Source organism: Manihot esculenta, chromosome 8 (assembly GCF_001659605.2).
Source record: "Manihot esculenta cultivar AM560-2 chromosome 8, M.esculenta_v8, whole genome shotgun sequence".
NCBI lineage: Eukaryota > Viridiplantae > Streptophyta > Magnoliopsida > Malpighiales > Euphorbiaceae > Manihot > Manihot esculenta.
In genome coordinates, this window is record NC_035168.2 from 38,592,191 (window position 1) to 38,614,945 (window position 22,755).

At 40.5% G+C, this 22,755-nt stretch overlaps 1 protein-coding gene and 1 pseudogene across 1 annotated transcript; both read right to left on the reverse strand.

Moving 5' to 3' along the window:
- Nucleotides 1–13,931: 13,931 nt before the first annotated feature.
- On the reverse strand, nucleotides 13,932–18,819 carry LOC110620870 (T-complex protein 1 subunit theta). The gene is made up of 13 exons (XM_021764806.2): nucleotides 18,321–18,819; nucleotides 17,470–17,732; nucleotides 17,227–17,373; nucleotides 16,969–17,130; nucleotides 16,688–16,765; nucleotides 16,406–16,539; nucleotides 16,098–16,170; nucleotides 15,946–16,023; nucleotides 15,680–15,802; nucleotides 15,396–15,490; nucleotides 15,020–15,229; nucleotides 14,528–14,585; nucleotides 13,932–14,234 (listed from the first exon to the last, which is right to left on the reverse strand). The coding sequence occupies exons 1-13, from the start codon at nucleotides 18,466–18,468 to the stop codon at nucleotides 14,169–14,171; spliced, it is 1,635 nt and encodes a 544-aa protein (XP_021620498.1). The 5' UTR covers nucleotides 18,469–18,819; the 3' UTR covers nucleotides 13,932–14,168.
- Nucleotides 18,820–19,733: 914 nt separating this feature from the next.
- Nucleotides 19,734–22,515, reverse strand: LOC110621606 (annotated as a pseudogene).
- Between the last annotated feature and the right edge of the window lie 240 nt (nucleotides 22,516–22,755).

The window sequence follows — 22,755 nt, forward strand, 5'->3', positions numbered from 1 at the left end:
GTTGCTAGCTTCTCGGCTTCGTGTGTCCTCTTTGGGTTAGTTAGACCCGAGTAGGATTCATCCCTGGCAAAGGTTCAGTCCAGTGTCCTTGCGAGTAGATGCCAGCCACACGACTTGACGGTCCGAGACTTGAGTGTCTGGATGTCATTCGGGGGATGGCTTGGTTTTCTCTTTATGATGCTGGGGTTACCTGCGTCTGCAGCGCATGGTAGTCAGGAGCGGAGTTCAGGATGGATCTGAGGTAGGTGTCAGAGGGGACCCAGTAGAATGCCTAGACGTTAGATGTTAGCTGTCAGGCTCGTAGGGTGTTTAGGAGTGGTTGGTAAAGTGAGTTCGTGTTCAGGTATGAACGGTTAGCAGGCAGGTCTGGGAACCAGCCTTAATATTGTAGTGTGAGAGTGGTTCGACGTGGTCATAGGCTAGTGTCAGGTTTACCATCAGGCAGGGAGGTAGAGTTGGTATCGAAGTGGTATACAGTACCAATACCAGGTCTATCTTTCCTCACAAGATGGCACCTGCGGAGTTGTGAGCGTGCGTAAGGGCGCGTAGGAGTAGTGGCGTGCGAGAGAGGTAGCAGTAGAGTAGAGGCGAGACTTGGTAGACAAGGGGTTTTGTCCGACCTAGTACCTCACTCTGGATTGCTCCAGTATGGTTGTGGGAAACGAAGGATGAATCCTTGAGACTTTGTAACGACTGTAAGCGGTTAAACAAGGTCACTACTAAGGGCAGGTATTCCCATGTAGGATGGATGATCTATTGGGACAGCTAGTAGGAGCTGTTTGTTTTTCCAAGATAGATCTGAAATTCGGGTACTACCTGTGAGAGTTAGAGTTAGTTTTGGGTTCGTAGTGAGAAGAAGCCAGTTAGTAAAGATGAGAAGAGAAGAGTAAGAGCAGAGAAGGAGGAAGATAGAGAAGGATCAGAGTAGCGCAGCAGAAGCTTGTGGAGTTTAGGAACCTGGGAGTTCTTACTCCAGCGTTTGGTGTCTCTCTTTGGAGAGAAGCTTTAGGATCCACTTGCTTGCTTGCATGCTTGTGTTTGTTGTTTTAACATTCGGGGACGAATGTTTTTGTAAGGGGGGTAGAATGTAATACCCGGCTCGTTCAGGCATCAGAATTCCTACCGTCCGGTGGAATCTCGGATGTTGGATTCGTGTTGCGGGGTTTTCTCAGGGTTTTCTAACATGTTTTTACGTTTTTTTTAAGGAGGCAAAATGCAGGTTCGGCCGCCGAAGGTAATGTTCGGCCGCCGAAAGTGCTATAGGTTCGGCTTCCTAAACTTCACGTTAGGCCGCCGAACGTTGCATGGTTTTGCATGCAGTTTCGGCAGCCGAAGGAAGGGTGGTTGGCCACCTATTTAAGCCCCGTTGACTGGCCATGGAGGGTGCTGGAAGCTCTCTTTGTGGTCAAGGTGGGGTTTAGGTTCTCCTTGGATGTTTTCATGATGTTTTCCTCCACTATTGCACGGTTTTCATGAGTTTTCCCTTAGTTTTGAAGGGTTTGAGGAAAAAGAGTAAGTTGTGGAGCTTGAAGCTTGAGCAGCTTGGTTGCTCCATGTGTTGAAGCTAGGATCACACCAGCCAAGAGGTAAGTGTTGATCCTTATGTTTTATAGTGTTTGCAGCAAGTTTTATGGAGGGAAAGGGAAGAGTTGCATGGTGAGGTGGAAAAAGGAGGTTTTTGAGGGTTGTTATGCATGAGTATGGTTATGTGTTATGGGTGTTGTTTGTTGGGGTTTTTAGGTAGTTTTCGACCCCTTTGTGCATATATTTGAGTATATGCTTGCTATGTGTGTTGAGATGCATGTTGAGTGAGGTTTGGGGGAAGTTGTGCATGAGGTGCGTTAGGTTCTGCCTAACTGGAGAACCCAGCTTCGGCCGCCGAAGGAAGGTTCGGCCGCCGAAGGTGTTGAGGAGGTGGTTTCGGCTGCCTAAACCTGCCCCCGAAGGATTGGACTTTCGTCTCTGGAGGGAAGGTTCGGCCGCCGAAGGTGCCGCCGAAGGTTAGAGACTTTCGTCTCTGGAGTGTGTTTTGGCCCCCTAACCTTGCCCCCGAAGGCTTCGGCCGCCGAAAGAGGAGATTCGGCCGCCGAAAGTAGGCGAGTTTCGTCTCTGGAGAGGACATTCGGCCGCCGAACCTGCCGCCGAAAGTGCCCTGTCCAGCCTTCTTTTGCATGTTTTCTGAGATTGTGTTAAGAGCTTTTAGAGGAGTTTTGGGAAGTTTTCTAGAGTTGGTAAAGAGTATAGTTGACACCTCATTCGAGTCCATTTGTGTAGGATTGGACCCGAGAGATCGAGGAGGTCAGCAGAGTTAGAGGTTGCAGAGTCAGTTCAATATCTGCCAGAGGAGCAGAGGTGAGTAGAACTAAACTTAATCTTTTATTAAAGAAACATAATGCTTTAGCATAGTTCATGCATCATGAATGCTATGATATGTATTAGAATCACGAATGTGAAGCATTGCATATTATGTGATCAGAGATTAGGTGGACCCAGGCGACTCCAATAGCCTAAGCTTCGGCTCCTGTCATTGTGTCAGGTCAGTTGGGCAATTACTTGTTGGAATGCCCTGTGTAGCTCCTTTGGGGGGCCAGTGTTGACAGAGGGTATTTTTGGGGTCATGTCTACCTTAGTGGGGATTGGACCAAGGCGACTTCAATAGCCCGTCGAGGGAGTTTTGGGGTCATGTCTAATCCAAGATATATTGAGATGCTTGTGTTGTGATGCATTTTCATATATAGTGCGTATGAATGAACTGTTTTTCAATGTTTCTACTCACTGGGCTTTAGAAGCTCATCCCTTTCCCTTAATCCCAGTTTTGCAGGTTCAGAGTAGCTGGGAAGTGAGAAGCAGCAAAGTGTATCAGTTATGGTACTGCATGTGTAATAGAATAGTGGACATGATGTATATTAAAGAGATATTTGTAAAAGATGTAATAGATAGTCAGTTGAGTTGTATATGAGATAGAATGTGCTTTTGCCTATAGTGTATGTTTAATCCTTGGTATATACATGTATCCTGTTTTTAAAGTTTCTTGATGAGAAATGAGTCAGACCAGACTGACCCGACTTAATATATGTTGTGTTTCGAAAACCCAGTGACATATAGTAGATACAGAGGAAAGACCAGGTTTGATTCCTGTGATCCACAGAGAGGCCATTAGGGAAGACCGGGTTTGATTCCTGTGACCTTGTGGTAGCCAAGGTTACTTATGATATGCTGACCCTTACAGAGTGGGTTCTATGCTGCAGTGCGCATAGTGCATGGAGGTTACTTGGTAGAGCGTCGCTGGTTAGCCCCTGAGGGGTAGTTCAGACTAGTATATCTGAGCATTGGTTCATATGATTGGACCTACAGAGTGTTTTTAAAGGTTAAGTCTGGTAGGTTTTTTTTAAAGAAAAGTTTTACAGTTGTCGGATCATGTATGGGATTTTATCAGGTACACAGAGTTCATAGCAGGCTTACTACGGGTTTAGGCGGCCTTAAGCCGATCTGGATCCTAGTGCCGAGCAGTTTGGGCCGTTACAAAGAGGGTACCGGTTTCCGGGCTGTTACACAAGTTCTCCAAGTATGAGTTCTGGCTGAGGAGCATTTCATTCTTGGGGCATGTGGTGTTAGAAAATGGTATGGAGGTAGACCCCAAGAAGGTAGAAGCTGTGGCTAACTGGCCTAGACCCACTTCAGTGACAGAGATTAGAAGTTTCTTGGGTTTGGCAGGTTACTACAGGAGGTTCGTTCAGGACTTCTCGAAAATTGCAGCTCCTCTGACCAGGTTAACCAGGAAGAATCAGAAGTTTGTGTGGACCGACCAGTGCGAAGAGAGTTTTGAAGAGCTTAAGAAGAGGTTGACTTCAGCACCAGTGTTAGCTCTGCCATCTAGTGATGCAGACTTTACAGTCTTTTGTGATGCGTCCCGTGTGGGACTGGGTTGTGTACTAATGCAGAATGAGAGGGTGATTGCTTATGCTTCTAGGCAGCTAAAGAAGCATGAGTTGAATTACCCCACACATGACCTTGAGATGGCAGCAGTAATCTTTGCACTCAAGATGTGGAGGCACTACCTCTATGGGGTAAAATGTGAGATCTTCACAGATCATAAAAGCCTGCAGTACATCCTGAGTCAAAGAGATTTGAACTTGAGACAGAGGAGATGGGTAGAGCTGCTGAGTGACTATGATTGCAAGATTCAGTATCATCCGGGTAAGGCGAATGTCGTGGCAGACGCCCTAAGCCGGAAGTCACTAGGCAGTCTATCCCACATCACGGCAGAGAGGAGACCAGTGGTGAAGGAGTTTTACAAGCTCATTGATGAAGGTCTACAGTTGGAGTTGTCTGGTACAGGTGCTTTAGTGGCCCAGATGAGGGTGACACCAGTGTTTCTGGAGCAAGTGGCTCAGAAACAGCATGAGGACCCAGAGCTAGTGAAGATTGCCAGGATTGTTCAGTTAGGCAAAGACAGCGAGTTCAGATTCGATAACAAGGGGATCCTCCGCTATGGGAGTCGTTTATGTGTACCAGATGACATAGGGCTAAAAGGAGACATTATGAGAGAGGCTCATAATGCAAGATACAGCATTCACCCTGGAGCCACCAAGATGTATCAAGATCTGAAAAAGGTTTATTGGTGGCCAGCTATGAAGAGAGAAGTGGCACAGTTTGTGTCAGCCTGCGAAGTGTGTCAGAGGGTGAAGCTGGAACATCAGAAGCCGGCTGAAATGCTTAACCCGCTACCTATTCCAGAATGGAAATGGGAGAATATAGCTATGGACTTCATAGTGGGGTTACCGGCGACGTCCAACAGATTGGACTCCATATGGGTGATAGTGGACAGACTCACCAAATTTGCTCACTTCATCCCTGTCAGGAGTGGCTATTCTGTGGACAAGTTGGCGCAGGTGTATGTTGATGAGATAGTCAGATTGCATGGGGTTCCTGTTTCTATAGTGTCAGATAGAGGGCCCCAGTTCACCTCCAGGTTTTGGCGGAGTCTGCAGGATGCCATGGGTACCAGGTTGGATTTTAGCACTGCTTTCCATCCACAGACGGACGGACAGTCAGAGAGGACCATCCAGACAATAGAGGATATGCTCAGAATGTGTGTGCTGGACTTTGGCGGTTCTTGGAGGCAGCATCTACCTCTGGTGGAGTTTGCCTACAATAACAGCCATCATGCTAGCATCGGGATGGCTCCATATGAAGCTTTATATGGAAGGAAGTGTAGGTCACCTGTTTGCTGGGAAGAAGTTGGAGAGAAGGCCTTGGCAAGGCCTGAGCTAGTAGAGATCACCAGCAGGATGGTACCCTTAATCAGAGAAAGAATTAAGACGGCTGCAAGCAGACAGAAGAGTTATGCAGACATCCGCAGAAGGCAAGTAGAGTTCCAGGAGGGGGATCTGGTATTGCTCAAGGTGTCTCCAATGAAAGGAGTGGTTCGGTTTGGGAAGAAAGGTAAGCTGGCCCCGCGGTACATCGGACCCTTTGAAGTCTTGCAAAAGATTGGGAATGTATCGTACAAGCTGGATTTACCTGCTTCAATGGAGAGAATCCATCCGGTTTTCCATGTTTCTATGTTGAGAAAGTTCGTGTCAGATCCGGGCAAGGTTCTTAGTGAGCCTGATGTGGAGATCCAAGAGGATCTCACCTATGTTGAGCAGCCAGTACGGATTCTGGACACTCAAATCAGGAAGCTGAGAAACAAGGAAATCCCGATGGTGAAAGTCCTTTGGAACCACCACAATCTGGAAGAATGCACCTGGGAGACACGGGAGTCCATGCTCCAGCAATACCCTTATCTTTTCTAAGGTTAGTTCCTTGTGAGTTTTATGTGCTTTGTGTGTTTGTTATATGTATACCTTGCATGAGCTAGTTGAGGAACATTCGGGGATGAATGTTCTTAAGGGGGGGAGAATGTAATACCCGGCTAGACTCCGGTATCGGGATTCCTACCGTCCGATGGAATCTTGAATGTCGGAGGCCTCTAGAAGGGTAAGAACCATGTTTTTATAAAATGTTTTAACGTATTTTATGTTTTGATCATGAAAGAAAATGAGTTTTTGCATGAAAATAGCATTGGAGGAAAACTCAGGTTCGGCCGCCGAACATGCATGCACTTCGGGAGTGCTTTAGGCCCCCGAAGGGCATAAGTGAGGGAAGTCCAGGTTCGGCCGCCGAACCTCAAGTTCGGCCGCCGAACATGGCATGCATGCGGAGGCACATTCGGCCCCCGAACGTGGCCTGGCCAGCCACTATAAAAGGGTCCCTTAGCCGAAAACGGACGAGCTTTTTCCCCATTTTCGGCCAAGGTGAGCTCTTCGCCGTCCCTCACCCATCTTTGATGTTTTTCCTCTAGATCTTTCAAGATTTTCATTTGTTTTAACCTTGTTTTGAAGATTTGAGCTTTTGAGCAAAAGTTTTGGAGCTTGGAGGTTCAAGAACCCAATCTCTCCCACCTCCGAGTTTTAGGTCGTCTCTCTCTCGATCTTCAAGAGGTAAGAGCCGATCTTAAGCTCATTGCATGTTTTAAGTAAGTTTTAAGTAGATCTATGGGTTAGAATGCATGTTTAGGTTATGGTTATGTTTATGGGTATAAATGTATGTTCATGAACAATGTGAATGCTTGATGTGTTGTAGATGGGGTTTATGATGGTTTGAGGCCCCTAGGAACATGTATGCTTGTGTATGAGTGTTGTAGAATAGGTTTGTTGCATGTTTGGAAGGTTTGGAGGCGAAATGTGCAAAGGGAGCCAAGTTTCTGCCCTTTGGCAGAAACCAGGTTCGGCAGCCGAAGGACTTTCGGCCGCCGAACATGGCTGGGGAGGCAGCCTTTCGGCTACCGAAGCTTGCCCCCGAAAGGAGACTTTCGTCTCTGTCTGGCAGTTTCGGCCGCCGAAAGTGCCGCCGAACATGCATGAGTTTCGTCTCTGTCTGGGAGTTTCGGCCGCCGAAGGTGCCGCCGAACCTGCCTGACTTTCGGCTCTGGAGGGACTTTCGACCGCCGAACCTGCCGCCGAAAGTGCCCTGTCCATGCCTCCTTTGCATGTTTTTCTATGGTTATTTCATGATGTTTTAGGGGGTTTTTGGGGAGTAGTTTATAGTTATGTTCTAGTATGTTTGGTCCCGCATTTGAGTCCACCTGTGTAGGTTCGGACCCGAGGAACCGAGGACCCCAGCAGTGAGTTCAGCTGCTTCGGTGTTGTCAGAGTCAGCTAGAGGTGAGTGGAACTAAACTTAATCTTTTAAATTGAGAAATTAAATGTTTTATCATGTTTCATGCATCATGATTATGCAATAGGATGATTGCATTAGTTTTCACGAATATGCCGCATTGCATCGATTGTTGTTGATGTGGGTAGGGCTGAGCAGAATCCGGTTCAAACCGAAAAAACCGATCGAACCGAACCGATTTGAAAATTTGGTTCGGTTTTTTATACATTTCGGTTTGGTTTGGTTTTAAATTTCAGAAATTCCGGTTATTTCGGTTCGGTTCGGTTTTGATCAGAAAAAAACCGAAAAAACCGAACCGAACCGATTTGGGATAATAATATATTTTTTCAATAATATAGAGAAATTAAATTATATTAAAATTAAAATATTTTAATTAAATTTTAAAATACTAAAAATAAAGAGTAAAAAATTAAAAAAATATTAAAAATCGAAACCGATCAAACCGAACTGAACCGAACCGAATCAGACCGGTTCGGTTCGATTCAGTTTCTGACCAAAATCGGTTCGGTTCGGTTTTCATAAAAACTAAAATTTTGGTTTTCGGTTTATTCGGTTCGGTTCGGTTTTGAACCGAACCGACCGAATGCTCACCCCTAGATGTGGGTGAATGTTGGATGACCCAATTAGTCCATGACAGGAAGACCAGGACCCCATTCTACAGCCTGGCACAGAGTAAGGAAAGACCAAGACCCCATTCTACGGCCTGGCACGGTTATGGGACTCGAAAACCAGGAGCCCAGAGGAGGCCCTGGGACAATGGTAAGTAATGTATGTTATGACAGGAAGACCAGGACCCCATGCTACGGCCTGGCACAGAGTTAGCTTGGACTAATTGGTGACAAGTTCACCCAGCCCTTATGTGAATTGTCTGTGTTATGATGCATTTCATTGAAGCATAGTGTTAATATGTTTTATAGTTCTACTCACTGGGCTTTTAGCTCACCCCTCTCCCTTTACCCCAGACTTGCAAGTACGGTATAGAGCAGGAGTCCGGGTAGAGTAAAGAAGTCATGCTTATGTAATAGCTAGCAATGGACATGATCAAATTGTAATGTAATGTCTTAATCAGTATAGATATGTAATGAGATGATGTTTATGGATGTTAGAGTGTGCTTGACCATAGATTGTTGTTATCCCTTTTAATTACATGATCGTAGAGATTTTTATGATGTTTATGTAAACCAACTCAGCATAAGTTATGTCACCCATTGGGGGCACTGATGAGATCCCACAGAGGGATCAATGTTATGTTATGTATAGTGCATGCACAGGTTGAGTTTGGTGTATGAGTGGAAAGAAAAGTTTTAATTTTTATGTATGATTGTTGATCATGTATGGGATTATACAGGTTTTCAGGTTTCATGTCAGGCTTGCTACGGGTCCCGGCGGCCTTAAACCGATCTGGATCCTAGCGCCGGTAGCGGTCCGATTTTCGGGTCGTTACAAGCCTGCACTATGCCCCCGGCACGATTGGATATGTATGATATGTTATGTGTAAGAGAAAGACCAGGTGTGGCCTGCACTACGCCCCTGGCATGATTGGATTATGTAGAGGGCTATTGGTGACAAGTCCATCCTTGATGTGAACTGTTTGTGATGTGATGCATTTCATGAAAGCATTTGTTTCAATATTTAATGTTATTTTATTCTGCTCACTGGGCTCTAGTAGCTCACCCCTTTCCCTTAACCCCCAGGTTTGCAGATTCGGGATAGACCGAGGAGTTTTCTAAGTTGAAGTTATGTCTTTGTAATAGTTAGTTGTGGACATGAATTGCAAAAGATGTATTGTAAAATAGTGTAAAATAATGTATTGAGGATTAGTATTGTGCTTGGCCCTAATGTATGAGAATCCCCTGTTATACATGATCTTTTGTTAATGTTTTAATGTTAAATTATGTTAAACCAAGCTTGGCATATGTTATGTTGACCCAACTAGAGCATTTAATGAGGGCTCTAGTATGGGAGTTTTTATGTATTCAGTTTTAGTGTATGCACAGGTTGAGCTTGGTGAATGAAAAAGTTTAAGTTTTTATGTAAATGTATGATCATGTATGGGATTCATCAGGTATGACAGGTTGTATGTTAGGCTTACTACGGGTCTCGGCGACCTTAAGTCGATCTGGATCCTAGCGCTGGTGGCGGTCCGATTTCGGGTCGTTACAGAACCTGCCTGTGGTGGCATGTTTGGCCGCCTAAGCTCGCCCCCGAAAGTTTGGACTTTCGGCTCTGGAGGGGAGTTTCGGCCGTCAAAAGTGCCACCGAAAATGCATGAGTTTCGGATCTGGAAAGGACCTTCGGCCGCCGAAGGTGTATGACTTTCGGCTCTGGAGGGACTTTCGGCCGCCGAACCTGCCGCCGAAAGTGCCATATTCAGCCTTCCTTTGCATGTTTTCTATGATTGTTTTATGGTGTTTTAGGGGGGTTTTTGGGGAGTTGTTTAGAGTCATAATAGTATATGTTTGGTCCCTCATTTGAGTCCACCTGTGTAGGTTCGGACCCGAGGAACCGAGGACCCCAGCAGTGAGATAGCTACTTCAGTGTCTTCTCAGAGTCAGCCTGAGGTGAGTAGAATGGATCTTTATGTTTCAAAGCAAATAAATTTCAAGCATGTTCATGCATCACGAATGCCATGATATATACTAGGTTGTTTGCATTAGAATTCACGAATATGTTGCATTGCATATTTTGATGTTGATGTGGATGGACGTTGGATGACCCATTAGTCCTTGATATGGTATGATGATGATGATACAGTATAGAAGTCCAGTGAGGCCCATTCTATGCCCCTGGCACCATTGGAATGTGTAAAGGGCTATTGGTGACAAGTCCATCCTTGATGTGATTTGTTTGTGATGTGATGCATTCCATGAAAGCATATGTTTATAAACTGTTTTACTATTCTGCTCATTGGGCTCTAGTAGCTCACCCCCTTTCCCTTAACCCCCAGGTTTACAGGTACGAGATAGACTAGGAAGTCAGCAAGAGTGAAAAGTCTATGTATATAATAGATAGATTGTGGACATGAGAAATAATGTAATGTAATGTATGGTAATGTAAGATATTGTATAGAGGTGTATTGAGGATAGAATTGTGCTTGGCCCTAGTGTATGGTTAATCCCTTTTGGTACATGATCTTTTTAATGAAATGCTTTAATGATGTTATATGAGAACTAAGCTTGAGTAATGTAATGTTGACCCAGCTAGAGCATTTGATGAGGGCTCTAGTATGGGAGTTTGTATGTTTATGGTTATGTTGTATGCAGGTCAAGCTTGGTGTATGAAAAGTTTAAAATTTTTTATGTAATGTATTATCATGTATGGGATTTATCAGGTATGACAGGTTATATGTTAGGCTTGCTACGGATCCTGGCGACCTTAAGTCGATTTGGATCCTAGCGCCGGTAGCGGTCCGATTTCGGGTCGTTATAAAAGACCTCAAAAGCACAAAATAAAAATTGTTCCAATGGTCAAAAACTATGAACAGAGTTAGTAGCCACTTGGACAGGTGACCAACTGAATAACCAGAGGTGGGTATCACAAATATGTACCTTCGCGTCAAAAGCTTGGTGACTTTTTCAGGTAAGGATAAAAGTGCAAAAAGCTAAGTAAAGTGCTTCAAATAGAGGGCAAATCACTCCAAGAGCTAGAAAGAATCTAAACTAAACAAGAATATGTGCATGTATAATTAAATCTCTCTCTTGAGGAAAACAATTAATAACTATGGTAAGTAAAGGGAAACGAGGAGAAAGGAAAGTAACCTTGGTGTGTACACCCTTCACTGCAATGCTTCAAAGTGGTTGTCTAGGGTGAGAACTTAAGTGGACATAAATGATCAAGTAGCAAAGAGAGCTTGTTTGACTAAGTTTATTTGCTTGAGGACAAGCAAATAGGGGTGTAAACGAACCGAGCCGAGCCGAGCTTTGAAGAGCTCAAGCTTGGTTCGTTAAAATTTTTTCGAACTCGAGCCGAGTATTAAGAAGTTCAAGCTTGGCTCGTTTAGCAAACGAGCTTAGACGAATCGAGCTTTTATCGAGCTGAGTCGAGCTTTTATCGAGCTGAGTCTCAAATAGTTCACGAGTAATTTAATTTATTTACATGTATAATGAGTTTTAGTTTAAAACTAATAAATTTAAAACTAAAATAATTTTAGTTAAATAAGTATATCTATAAATTAGCATGTAAACTTATAAAGATGAGTTTTTAAATTTTAATGATCTAAATATATGCAAGTTTAAGAGTATAACTAAACTATATAGAGCTGAATTTTAAAAAATTCATATTTGGCTCATGAAAGTATATGCATGGTTTAGTTTATTTCTCTTATGATAGTAATTTCAGTTTACTTAACGAGACTGTTCACGAGCCTATTCGCAAGCCTGCTCACGAACTCAGAAATGAGTCGAGCTCACGAGCCTTAACGAGCCGAATACTATGGAGCTCAAGCTTGGCTCGTTTACTAAACGAGCCTAAAAATTAAGCTCGAGCTTGGCTCGTTTAGAAATCGAGTCAAGCTCGGTCGAGCTTTTATCGAATCGAACCTCAAATAGCTCACGAACGGTTTGGCTCATTCACACCCCTACAAGCAAAGGGCTAGGTGTGGGGGTATTTGATCAAGCCAAAATTAGACCCATTTTTCATGTTGTTATTAATGTTAATTTACACATTTTCTATCTAATTTTATGGTTTTGATCTTATTTTGCAGAAAATTGTGTAAAAGGGTAATTTAGTAAAAATGGCCTTAAAACTGCCCAAAAGAGAACAAATGAGATCAAGTCTGGTTTGCCCAAGACCGTTTGCCCAAACAAAGCTGAAGCAGAGACGCGGGAAATTCAAATTTCAAACTTTTGACAAAGTCTTTCCCTCCCAAAACATGTGAAGACAACTCAGCACTCTATCTTACCTATTTAGGAAGCCAAATCTCAAGAAGATTCAATTGCCTTCAAGAAAATCCAACTCTAAATAGGAAAAGAACTCCATCCAAATCAAGAAACTTAGGGCAGCCTATTCAGCTATAAAAAGAGGATCAAACCAGCAACAAACGAGCTTCAATTTTTGGGGAGACTGCACCTACAGCCGCGCGCCACACCAGCCGGCCGATCGGCTCCTTCCTCTTCTTCTTTTTGGATTTCTTTCTTTTATTTTTATGTTAGTTTCAGCCATGAGTGGCTAAAACCCCCTTTTTCTAGTTGAAGATCAAGTGAAACTTCAGTTTGTTTATGGATTGTGAGATCTGAACACATGTTGTTTATCTTTTATTTATCAATATTTATGCAATTTCATACTTAATTCATTTTTGCTTTGTTGTTTAGATCAATAAGACCCATTGATTCTTGATTGCAAAATAATAATCTGTTAGTTTGAGTAGTTTTAAGTCCATAATTGCTTGAATTATTCAAATACAAGAACACTTGGTGTAAAAACCAAGGAGATTGCATGATCTAGCAAGATCACCATACGTTTGGGTAGCTAGAATTAGATCTCTCTATTTCTTAATGCAATTATCAGTTGTATGATGCTAAAAGCCGTAAGGACGTTCCTTGGCAATTTGTTAATTAGTGATTAATTAGAAAATGTTTCCTAGTTAATATATGCTTAAGGAGGGATATGGTGGTGAGAAGTGTCTTCCACCCCATAACTAATTTATTGAGTTAAATAAAAGAACCTAAGTGTCAATGATCAATCCGAACAACTGAAGTGGATCCAATTCTTCAACTAGAGCTTTTCTCATTATTGAATTCTCTTTACTTTATTATTTGCTTCACTTTGCTATTTTTAATTTTAGTTTAGCTCAACAATCTCAAAATCTCATTTATTTTATTTTCAGTTTATTTACTTGGTTTTGATAAAAAAAATAAGTAAATATCAATTTCCTGTGGATTTGATCTTTTTACTACTATCTACAGTTGTAAAATTATAAATAATAAAAAAAATTATTTTTGATCGATTTCGATAACCGTCACATGGATATTTCGGCTAATGTAGGCATTACAGCAGTTGTTATCCATAATATTCATTGAACATTCCGTGACTGGTGTTGTCGTTTGTGCTACTCCATTACAGACCCCTTACTTCTTGAAAGCATCATTATCATTTGTCAGAAGGCTTTTGTACTAGCTAAAAGTAGACTTTTCTCAGATAATTATTGAGCGCAACTCTTCTTCAGTTATTAATACTTATAAAAATGCTGCAGCTTCTCTTGTAATACAAGATTCTATTGTCGACTTTCTGAAATTTTCTTCAGACTTTCAAATTAAGCAACACATTCGTCAAGTAAAAAATTCATTCAGAATGTTTCTTTCCGTACTTGTCAAATAAACTTTTTTCTCCCCTTAGCACACATTGATGTCTTATTAAATTCGGTATCTTAAAAAAAAAAAACTAAAAAATGTCAAATTCACCTGAATTATACGGGACTAAACATCCTCAATTTTAACTTTTCCAAAATAATTATTAAAAGATTAAATAATTTCAAATAAAACTAAATAAACTTTATACTTTAAAATCATAATAAATAATAACTTTATACTTTAAGTTTAAGAATGAATTTAAATAAAAAACAAATTTTGATATTTTTTTACCATATCGTACAGTTCAGAGCAAATTTGACACTATTAAATTAATCTGGATTTCCTGTCAACCCCATCAGACATGTCTAAACACCAGAATTACTGTGCCAGTGCAATCCATTAAATCGCTAAAAGAAGCAAAAATTCTCCGGATCCAGCACCAAAAATTACTTGATATTTCTCTTGAAACTAGTAGAGTCCAATACGAGAAACTTCGGGACTACCATAGTAACCGATCATCAGACAAAGTTGGGTTAGGAATAGCATATACAAAGCAATGGTCTTATCATTTCTTTAAGAGTAAACAAAATTGTAGAAAGAAAACACCATAGCAAGTACAAGATTTCGGCCAAAAAGATAAAACTACGATCATGCGCAACACTAATCTTCATCCACCCCTGCAGGTGGATCTCTCTTTGGACCACCAGCTGGTTTTGCCATTATGATCTGCACAGTAGGAAGTAAGACGAGTTAAATTAAAAGTTGCAGTTCATATTCCTTTTTAATCTCTTATAAATTCAAAGCTATAGTGACAAAATTAAGTGCTAAAAACTCTCAGCATAGGATGAAAAATGATAATATCAGTTAGAAAATGTCACAAGCGGACGCAATTGATCTATAGTTCATACATCACCCCAGCCCAAACCAAGTAAAACAAAATGCACAAGGACCAACAATCTTAAGCAGAAATGGACATGCATTGTGCAAGCAAATATGTAACAATCATCGTAACAATGTACCTGATCTACTCGCAACACGGTGCATGCAGCATCTGCTGCATATTTGAGCGCAAAAAACCTGGAGAAAAGAATTGGGAAGAAAATAAGAAATATAAAGTTTGTAAGCTAAATAATATATATCCAATTTAGCTCAATGAAAGATGGTTAGTTATCGACTTCAGACAATTATATATCATCATAAACCCAGCATTTAAAGAAACATGGTAATGTTTTAGCGGGACAGGGCCCATTGAAACATATGAATTCCGATTACTAAAGATAAAGCCGAGCCCTCCAATTGAGGATTTCCATTTTCCTCTAAAACAATAGTGTACATGTCACTGGTGACTATCCGTTCACAGGCAATCATAGAAAATTTAAGCACAAAACACACATCCACACATGGTTTGCAACACATCACAGAAATAAAAACAAACAGCACAGCCACTCTTTCATAGAAAAATATTATGGATGAGAGATAAGAAGAAGCATGAAAGATAAGAAGAAGCATACTTTGTGACGTAAAGGTCCCAGATACTCATGGCTGACATATCCTTACAAACACCTTCATCCAAGTCAATACCCACTTTGGTATTTCCAGATGCATGTTCAGCATAGAGAGATGAAATGATCTCCATTGCATTAAGACCGGCATTCTCAGCCAGTGTTTTAGGTACCATCTCAAAGCTCTCAGCAAATTTTGCAATAGCATACTGATCCAATCTGCAAGGTGAATGCATATAACTTATCAACAAGATAGCCAAGTACTGTCCTGTCTCCATGTCTAAGCCTTTACAGAGTTTCTCAAATCTCAATGCCTCCAAAACTTTTGGAGGAATGACCAGACTTCCATATTCACATATACAAATAAAGGGAGCAAACAAATTACCCCGTTTCCTTGAAAGAAAATTCCTTCAGTCTTCTAGCCAGTTCAATTTCAGTAGCTGCAGCTCCAGGTATTATACGACTGTCCCTACACATTGCCTGACAAAAATATGTATGAACAAGGCATAACTAATAACTTCCTGAAGTTCAAATAAGAAAATTCCTGGAATGTGAACAAAAAATCTAAAAACTTCAGAAAGGCAGAACCATCTTCAAGGTCCAAAGAAACTGCAATAGTTAACAAGATTGAACTCAGATAAACAAAGAACTATTAGGGTAAATGTTTACCTTATAGGTGTTAACACCATCATCAACAGCTCTTTCAAGGTCATCTAGTATACTATCAGTGCTTCCACGTAAGACCACAGTGCATACAGAGTTACCACCCTCTTCATTCTTCACAATAGTGACCTAAACATACATATATATTCAAAAGAGAACAAGTGTCATGAATGAGAAATGTAATAAAGTCTTAAAGGCCATGAATGGGAAAGGGAAAACAAGCCTGCTAAAACCAAAATGCTATGATTAAAAGAGGATATCTTCAAACATACCCTTGCTCCACCAATTTCCTCTACAGAAATGGAATCTACATATCCCAGGTCATCTGGATTTGGTTGGCTCAGTTTCAACTGTTGCAAGAATAAACTATTACAGTATGTCTAAAAGATTTCAGACAATGTGAAGTAAACTAATTTAAGCTTACATGAGCAATAGCACCCGTGGTGCGGCAAAATCGTCTCAATTCAAACTTTGAACTAATCTTCAAAACCATGAGTCTGCAAGCAAGAATGCAGGAAATTAGAACTATCAACATAGAATATGGAGGCAGTGAAAGTATTGTAGCAACCAAAAATTGACCCCGATAATAATTGAATCAGATGAATAGTAAAGTGGCCTCAGTTTTGCCAATTAGCTATCTCATAAACATGCAAAGGCACATAGAAATGGATCAAGCAAAAAACTGGTTTTGGGGGATGGGGGATGGCAAAAAAGAAAAATCAATGTACTTACTTATAACGTTCGCAAAAATGCAAAGCCATTTCTCCAACAGCTGCTCCACTAACAATTACTTTTGCGCCAGAATCTGCAACTGCTTTAATGAGCTCCTCAACTTTAGCTTCTTCAGTTTTGGCATAATTCTCTAGCTGCAAGTTTAAGTGTTAACACAATATAATTACCACTAAATTCATTAAGTGGTTTACTGCCAAATGTATACCCAAACGAGAATATTAAACAAAGTTTCAAAGCAAATTGAATAACCAACAACGATATTTCATTTTCCTCGATATATACCTGATTAGCAGAGTGAATCAACACAGTTCCCTTGGTTTCCGTTGCCGAGGTATCAACACCACCGGCAAACACAGCAACCTAAGCCGAAAAAAAGGACGTCACAATGTGTCAAAATCTGGTCCAAAAAATAAAACTTCAATCCATGGAAACTTGAAGAGAGTATAACAAAGCAGAGAAGCTTTAGTATCGCAAAGCGGACCCATTTTATATTTAAAAAAACTCATGAGAAATTTCAGTCAGAAGTCAACAGGAAAAGTAAAAGCAAACAAATAACCACTCACCTTTGCTTTCTCTACTCTCTTTATAGTACCCACAGTGTCACTTTTCAATACCATTCCACGAACAATTTTACAATCATGCAAACCTCCTCCCACAAGCTTTGCAACCCGGACATTATCCACATTAAAGTTTGCTGGGTTCTTGGGACATACTTGGATGCACGCCTGTATTACAATGTTAATATAACTGGAATATTCTAATGGGCAGCAGATATAGAACAACCACTTAAATACAAGCAAGGAACTGTGCTATATCCTTACATCGGCTATAAGATTACTTAAAATGTCTTCTAGTCCAAATTGCTTGCTAGCAACAGCTGCCTTCATCCGAGATATGACCTGTTCTTTACTCCTCACGTCCATTGTTTCAGAATCTTTCTCCACCAATTCATCCAAGATTTCAATTGCCTGCAAAAACATTTAAGACAAAATGTTAAGGCTAGGGACATTCAAGCAGAGATTCGTCAACATAGTAAAACTGTTCATGTAAACTAATTGGGAAACCTTGTTGATTCCTTTGCTGTAGCCGCTGATGATCTCACTTGGGTGTAGGCCCATCCTGATAAGCTCCTCTGCGTTTTGAAGGAGCTCCCCAGCAAAAGAAATTGTCAAGTTAGCTCCATCACCAATTTCCTCTTGTTGAGCTTTGCCAGCTAAGACCAAGATTTTGGCAGCAGGATGCTGAACCTCAAGTTCATTGACAATGGTGGCAGCATCATTGGTGACAAAAAGCTTGTCCAAGTGATTAATAACCATCTTATTCATACCTGAATGCAGAGGAGGAAAGAAAAAACCTCAATAAAATTCCTATTAAGAGATATTTAAGACCAAAAAGATAACGGCAACCAAGAGTACGCACAAAAAATTATAGAAAAACATACAAATGGAGAGGAATTATAGGAAAGAAAGAAAGAAAAAAAAAAAAGCCTTCTTATCGATCCCACAATGAATTGATTTAAATCCTAATTTGATCTCCAGTTACCTGACTGTAAATCAAGCCAGTACTCATCCAATATAGTCATAAGTGTCATGTAGCACCTTTCAGCTCAGATATCACGTAGAATTGACATTATCCTTCACTAAAACTAATTAAGTTTGAGAAAGTTAAAAGGTTCACTAATTTTCTCCTCCTTTTATTTCCACAAAGTTGACCATGAAAACAGTTTTAAATCAAAATACATGACGCTTTCCACCAATGGAAATCCATTTAGGCCAAAACTCTAAAAATGCCCTGCAGAAACGAGATCTAGCGAAGCACATTTGCATACTTCACAATATGAAATACAAGTTTCTATCAAATTACCAAAGCACATCAATCTTGAACGGAGATTGGAGAGAGGAGGAGGAGAAAGTACCATTGGGACCAAGCGAAGTGCGAGTAATAGTGGAGAGCTGCTTGCAGGCATCGATATTTTTTAGAACAGCTTCGTCAAGACCTGAAAGATGCTTGTGTCCCTCTTTGAGCATTGATTGTATCCCATATGGCTGCATTGAGAATCCCATTTTGACAAACTTTCCGTCTGAAAAACTTGTTCAAGCTCTGATTTCTTCTTTTTCTTCGAACTTGCAGTGTGAAGAGCGAAAAACCCTAGTAATGAGTCCCTCGTCCTCCAGTGATCAGTGTGGCTCTGCAGTATGGGAGAGAACCACGGCTTATGCCAAACCAGGATGCCCTAGAAGTTTGGCTCCCCACCGCGGTCGTTTGAAATACAACGACGTCGTTTGCTTCCTCAAAAGATTTTGAACAGTCTTCTCGTTGTGGCAAAAATAAACAACGACAACAGTCAACAGCTTCCCTTTTTCTTTTGATTGAAAATTTTAAATTTCTTTGTAACACGGAGGCCGGCTTCCGTGGACTTGCACGTCCTCCATGTACACTCCCTCAATCCCTGGTTTCGTGGGCCGTGGGTATTGGTCCAACCAATAAATGGCTTCACTAACATCTGGCCACCGCATCAGTTTCAAATCAATAACCGACAAAAAAATAATCCTCTAATTATATGATGACCCCAGTTTCATTCTAATTCAATTTTAATTAATCTTTTAAATTATTCAAAATTTATGTTAAAAAAAATAAAAAATTATAATCAATTTTATGTTCAATCAATTTTGCTTTCATTTTTAAATTAAATCATCTCCCATTTTAATCTAATTTCTCCACCTTGTTCTAAGCCTAAAAAGCTTCATTTTGGAGTAAATTGAGATATTGGGCCTACGCCTCGCATACGGACATTCCTTGTATATATCAAGATTAGTCCAGAGTTGTATTTAGATACCGAAAAAAAAATTTCTTGAAATTTTTAGGGGATGCTCGTTAACATTATAATACATAATTTTATTTCAATTTAAATGATTAAAAAAAAAGGTAATAAGTAGAGGGAAATTTCAGGTCCTATAAGATAAGGTTCAAAAGGCTTCCTCCACCGATTTTTTCTTTTAATGATCTTTTTTCCTTTTTTGTTAAGTTTTAAAGTAAGAAATTGCAGCCAAAACTCACACAAGCACAACCCAGGAAACTGAAAGCTCAAGCCGGATGCACACAATACTCGGACAAGCATGTATCAACAGTCTGAGCCAGACTCAGCCCTCAGTGCTCATCTTTGCAGCCCAAGCAATAGTGGGTTATTTTTAAACCATCGCAAAGACCATTCACCACCACTTCCTCTTTAAGTTTTGTCCACAGATTTGACAGTTTGCCTTTATTTTCTGTCATGATAATACCCTATTCAAGACCTAAAAGGAATCTTGCTCCTACATAAAGCTTTAAATTAGGAAGAATTCTGAAAGAGGAAAATAAAAGATTAGAAAAGGTACTGAATACCATCATGCCACACTGTTAATACAGAGTTCATTTCCTTTCCATATCATGGCGGTCTAGATTTTGATGATAACCAAAGGCATTGTCCACTTAGCTTTTTCTCTGTCTTGCATTATTGCAATACAAACAGTCAGATGCACTTGCCTGAAACAAGGTATAACCAAGCAGGGGAAGGTTTGGCCCATGCAACCTTTTAATCAATGTGCTTAACCTTTTGTGGCATACACATGAGGCATCAGGTCACAGCAATCACTTTATTTGTTCCCCTCTCATTTAAATTTGAATGAGATTTGTATATCAGTGGAGATTAACCTCTCCCAGAACTTTTGCTGCTTCCTCGGGGAAAACAGGATTCATGTAACAAAAGTTTCTATTTTAAACACTCCCACCCATTGAGGAACTACCTGTAAAAAACCAGAGTAGAGTGTATGATAACCGCGACTCTTTAACCTGAAGCGGGCTGTCTGGATCATGAATTAAATGGCTGGTTATTCAATTGTAGAGACATCATCTACGCATGAGCTTTAGCAAACCCCTAAAGATCGACAGCCTGCAGAATTGTACAATTAATCAGATCGTACTATGTGCAGTGATGCATAAAAATTAGCATCATATGGCACTGTATTAAAAGCTCTAATATAATTACAAGTGTTAAATGTACATATCCTACTCAAAACCAACGGCAACTAAAGAGAACAATGCCAGCATCATCAACCCACCATGTTAATCAAAGTTATTACCATATGCCATCATCACATGGGGAAACATCCTTCAGCTCAAATTAACATTAAATCTTATGTTCCATAATTATAACCATATGAGATTTATTATCAGATTGCATTTTACTTCCTTCTGGACAAACATGTCAGGACTCCTCAATATAATTAACTCCATACTCAAAATTATTTCAGGGAAAAAGTTTTTTTTTTTTTTTTTGGGGGGGGGGGGGGGGGAGGATGAAAAATCTCCTCAATATAATTAACTCCATAATCCAAATTATTTCGGGGAAGAAGTGTTTTTTATTTTGGGAAGGGGGATGAAGAATTTGCACATGCATGGACCAAGACAAAAAGATGCTTTTCCAACCTTATACTCATCCAACACACGACGCATTGATTCCTACCATTCTTGACACAAGACCAAAGTTGCACACTAGAGACACTACAATTATCACGATCTACCCCCACATCCAACCAGATCAAGATATATAACACTTCTTTATCACTGTGGCAATGTATAAATCTCCTGATTGGAAGATGACTGTTTCCTCCCCCTTTATTAGAAAACAAAACTTATTAAAATCGCATCATCACAATTCCAACACCATGTAAGATATTAGAATGAAAAAATATAGCACAAATGTGGGCAAATTTTGAAAACCAAATCAATGATCGATTTGCAGCAAATATAATCAAACACTGATAATTACCTTATTTGCAACTTCTTTCATGGAAATGAGAGGAGTGATCCCAGGAATGATCCATATCTCAAAACGTAAATGTGGTGGCAAAAGGAACTACTGAGATAAAATGAGTTGATTCATCAATTAACAGCTTTTCCATGTGAACTATGCAGAGACTACATTTCCCTGTCTTATCAAAGTACTCCTTTGCAGCATCAAGTCAGGCAGAAACAGACGGAGGTATGATGAGGATAGGCATGATCTGACTGGGAGAGTGAGAGTGACTCATTGATGCTCCAGCAGAAGCACCATGGTTCTTCAACACCTTAAAGCATAAAAAAAGTGCATTGTTAATTTGAATTGCATATTTTAATTCAAGAAAGAAACGAGTTCAAATTACATTTAGATACAAAGGGAAAGCAGAGACTGAGACATGCAAGTGAGCACAATCACGGATTTCATGAGTTCAAAAGGAGTAAGAAAACATTTGAATGAAGAACACTAAATAATTCATGCAGGTGCCTATACCATAATGAGTATAAAAACTATATACCATGGTTAGTACAAATTTCCTATTTTCCATGACAACTTTATGATAAAAGAGGAAATACAAGATTCCAAAATACACCATTGAACAGGATGTCAAAGGTGTATTTTCTGAACCCTTAAGGAACTACAAGGAATTCGTAGAGAATAAAACAAGCATGCCCCCGCTTCCCAAAAACTAATTAAAAATAAAATTAGGGGGAAATAGAGATAACAGAAGAACCCTAAATTCATAATGAACCTAAGGCCCCAGAGCCACATTCATGGATCAAATTAATGTCCATTGCAATAGGGGTAAAATAAATTGGCGAGATCAAATCGAAAGTGCTGAAATTACATGAGCTATGAATAAACCCACATCTCCTATCCATTCAAATTGTCAAAATTAAATTACTGGAACTCAAACGAGCAATTAAGAGAAAAATCAACCCAAAAAAATTCTTTATTTTTCCATAACTCAACCAGACCTTCACATATTTGATGGATTCACAGCTCATCATCTGCTCGATCCTCTTCTCATACACCAGCAAAACATCACCAATCTCTCTCGGTTCCATGTACCGAAGATGCATCGAGTGAATCGAAACCTCTATCACGACATCGGGAAATCCAAACACGCTCTACATCCGAACCAGACAATCCAACCTAACGGTCTGGTTATCCAGGTTATGCATGCGGGATAGATATTCTCCATAACCCGAATCTTCCATTCTGGGTTTCCCGGATCGGTGGCACCCGGAAGATTTCTGGGCCACGTTAATGCTCGTTGCCGACAGAAAGGGCAAGATTACATGATCAGGCTTTGTAGGGGCGCCATGGGTTTGTAATCGGCGGGCCTCTTGGATAGAGCGGATGGGAAAATGACCCAGCGCCATTTTTCGGGGCTGAATTCGGGGCTCCGAACATGTGTGGGAGCGCCATTTTCCGATTTTTAGTTTTTTTTTTTCCATTTTGCTTTCTTTTCTTTTTCAAAACAAAATATCTTAAAACTATAAATATAGATGAAAATTTAATCTCCAAACCT

What these genes read in the sequence shown, in the direction of transcription:
- LOC110620870 (XM_021764806.2), bottom strand. Translation starts at nt 18,468, where the DNA reads ATGGGATTCTCAATGCAGCCATATGGGATACAATCAATGCTCAAAGAG. An exon ending in TGATTCACTCTGCTAATCAG is followed by an intron (nt 16,540 to 16,687) that starts GTATATATCGAG and finishes TTAAACTTGCAG; the next exon opens with CTAGAGAATTATGCCAAAAC. An exon ending in AGGAAATTGGTGGAGCAAGG is followed by an intron (nt 15,803 to 15,945) that starts GTATGTTTGAAG and finishes ATGTATGTTTAG; the next exon opens with GTCACTATTGTGAAGAATGA.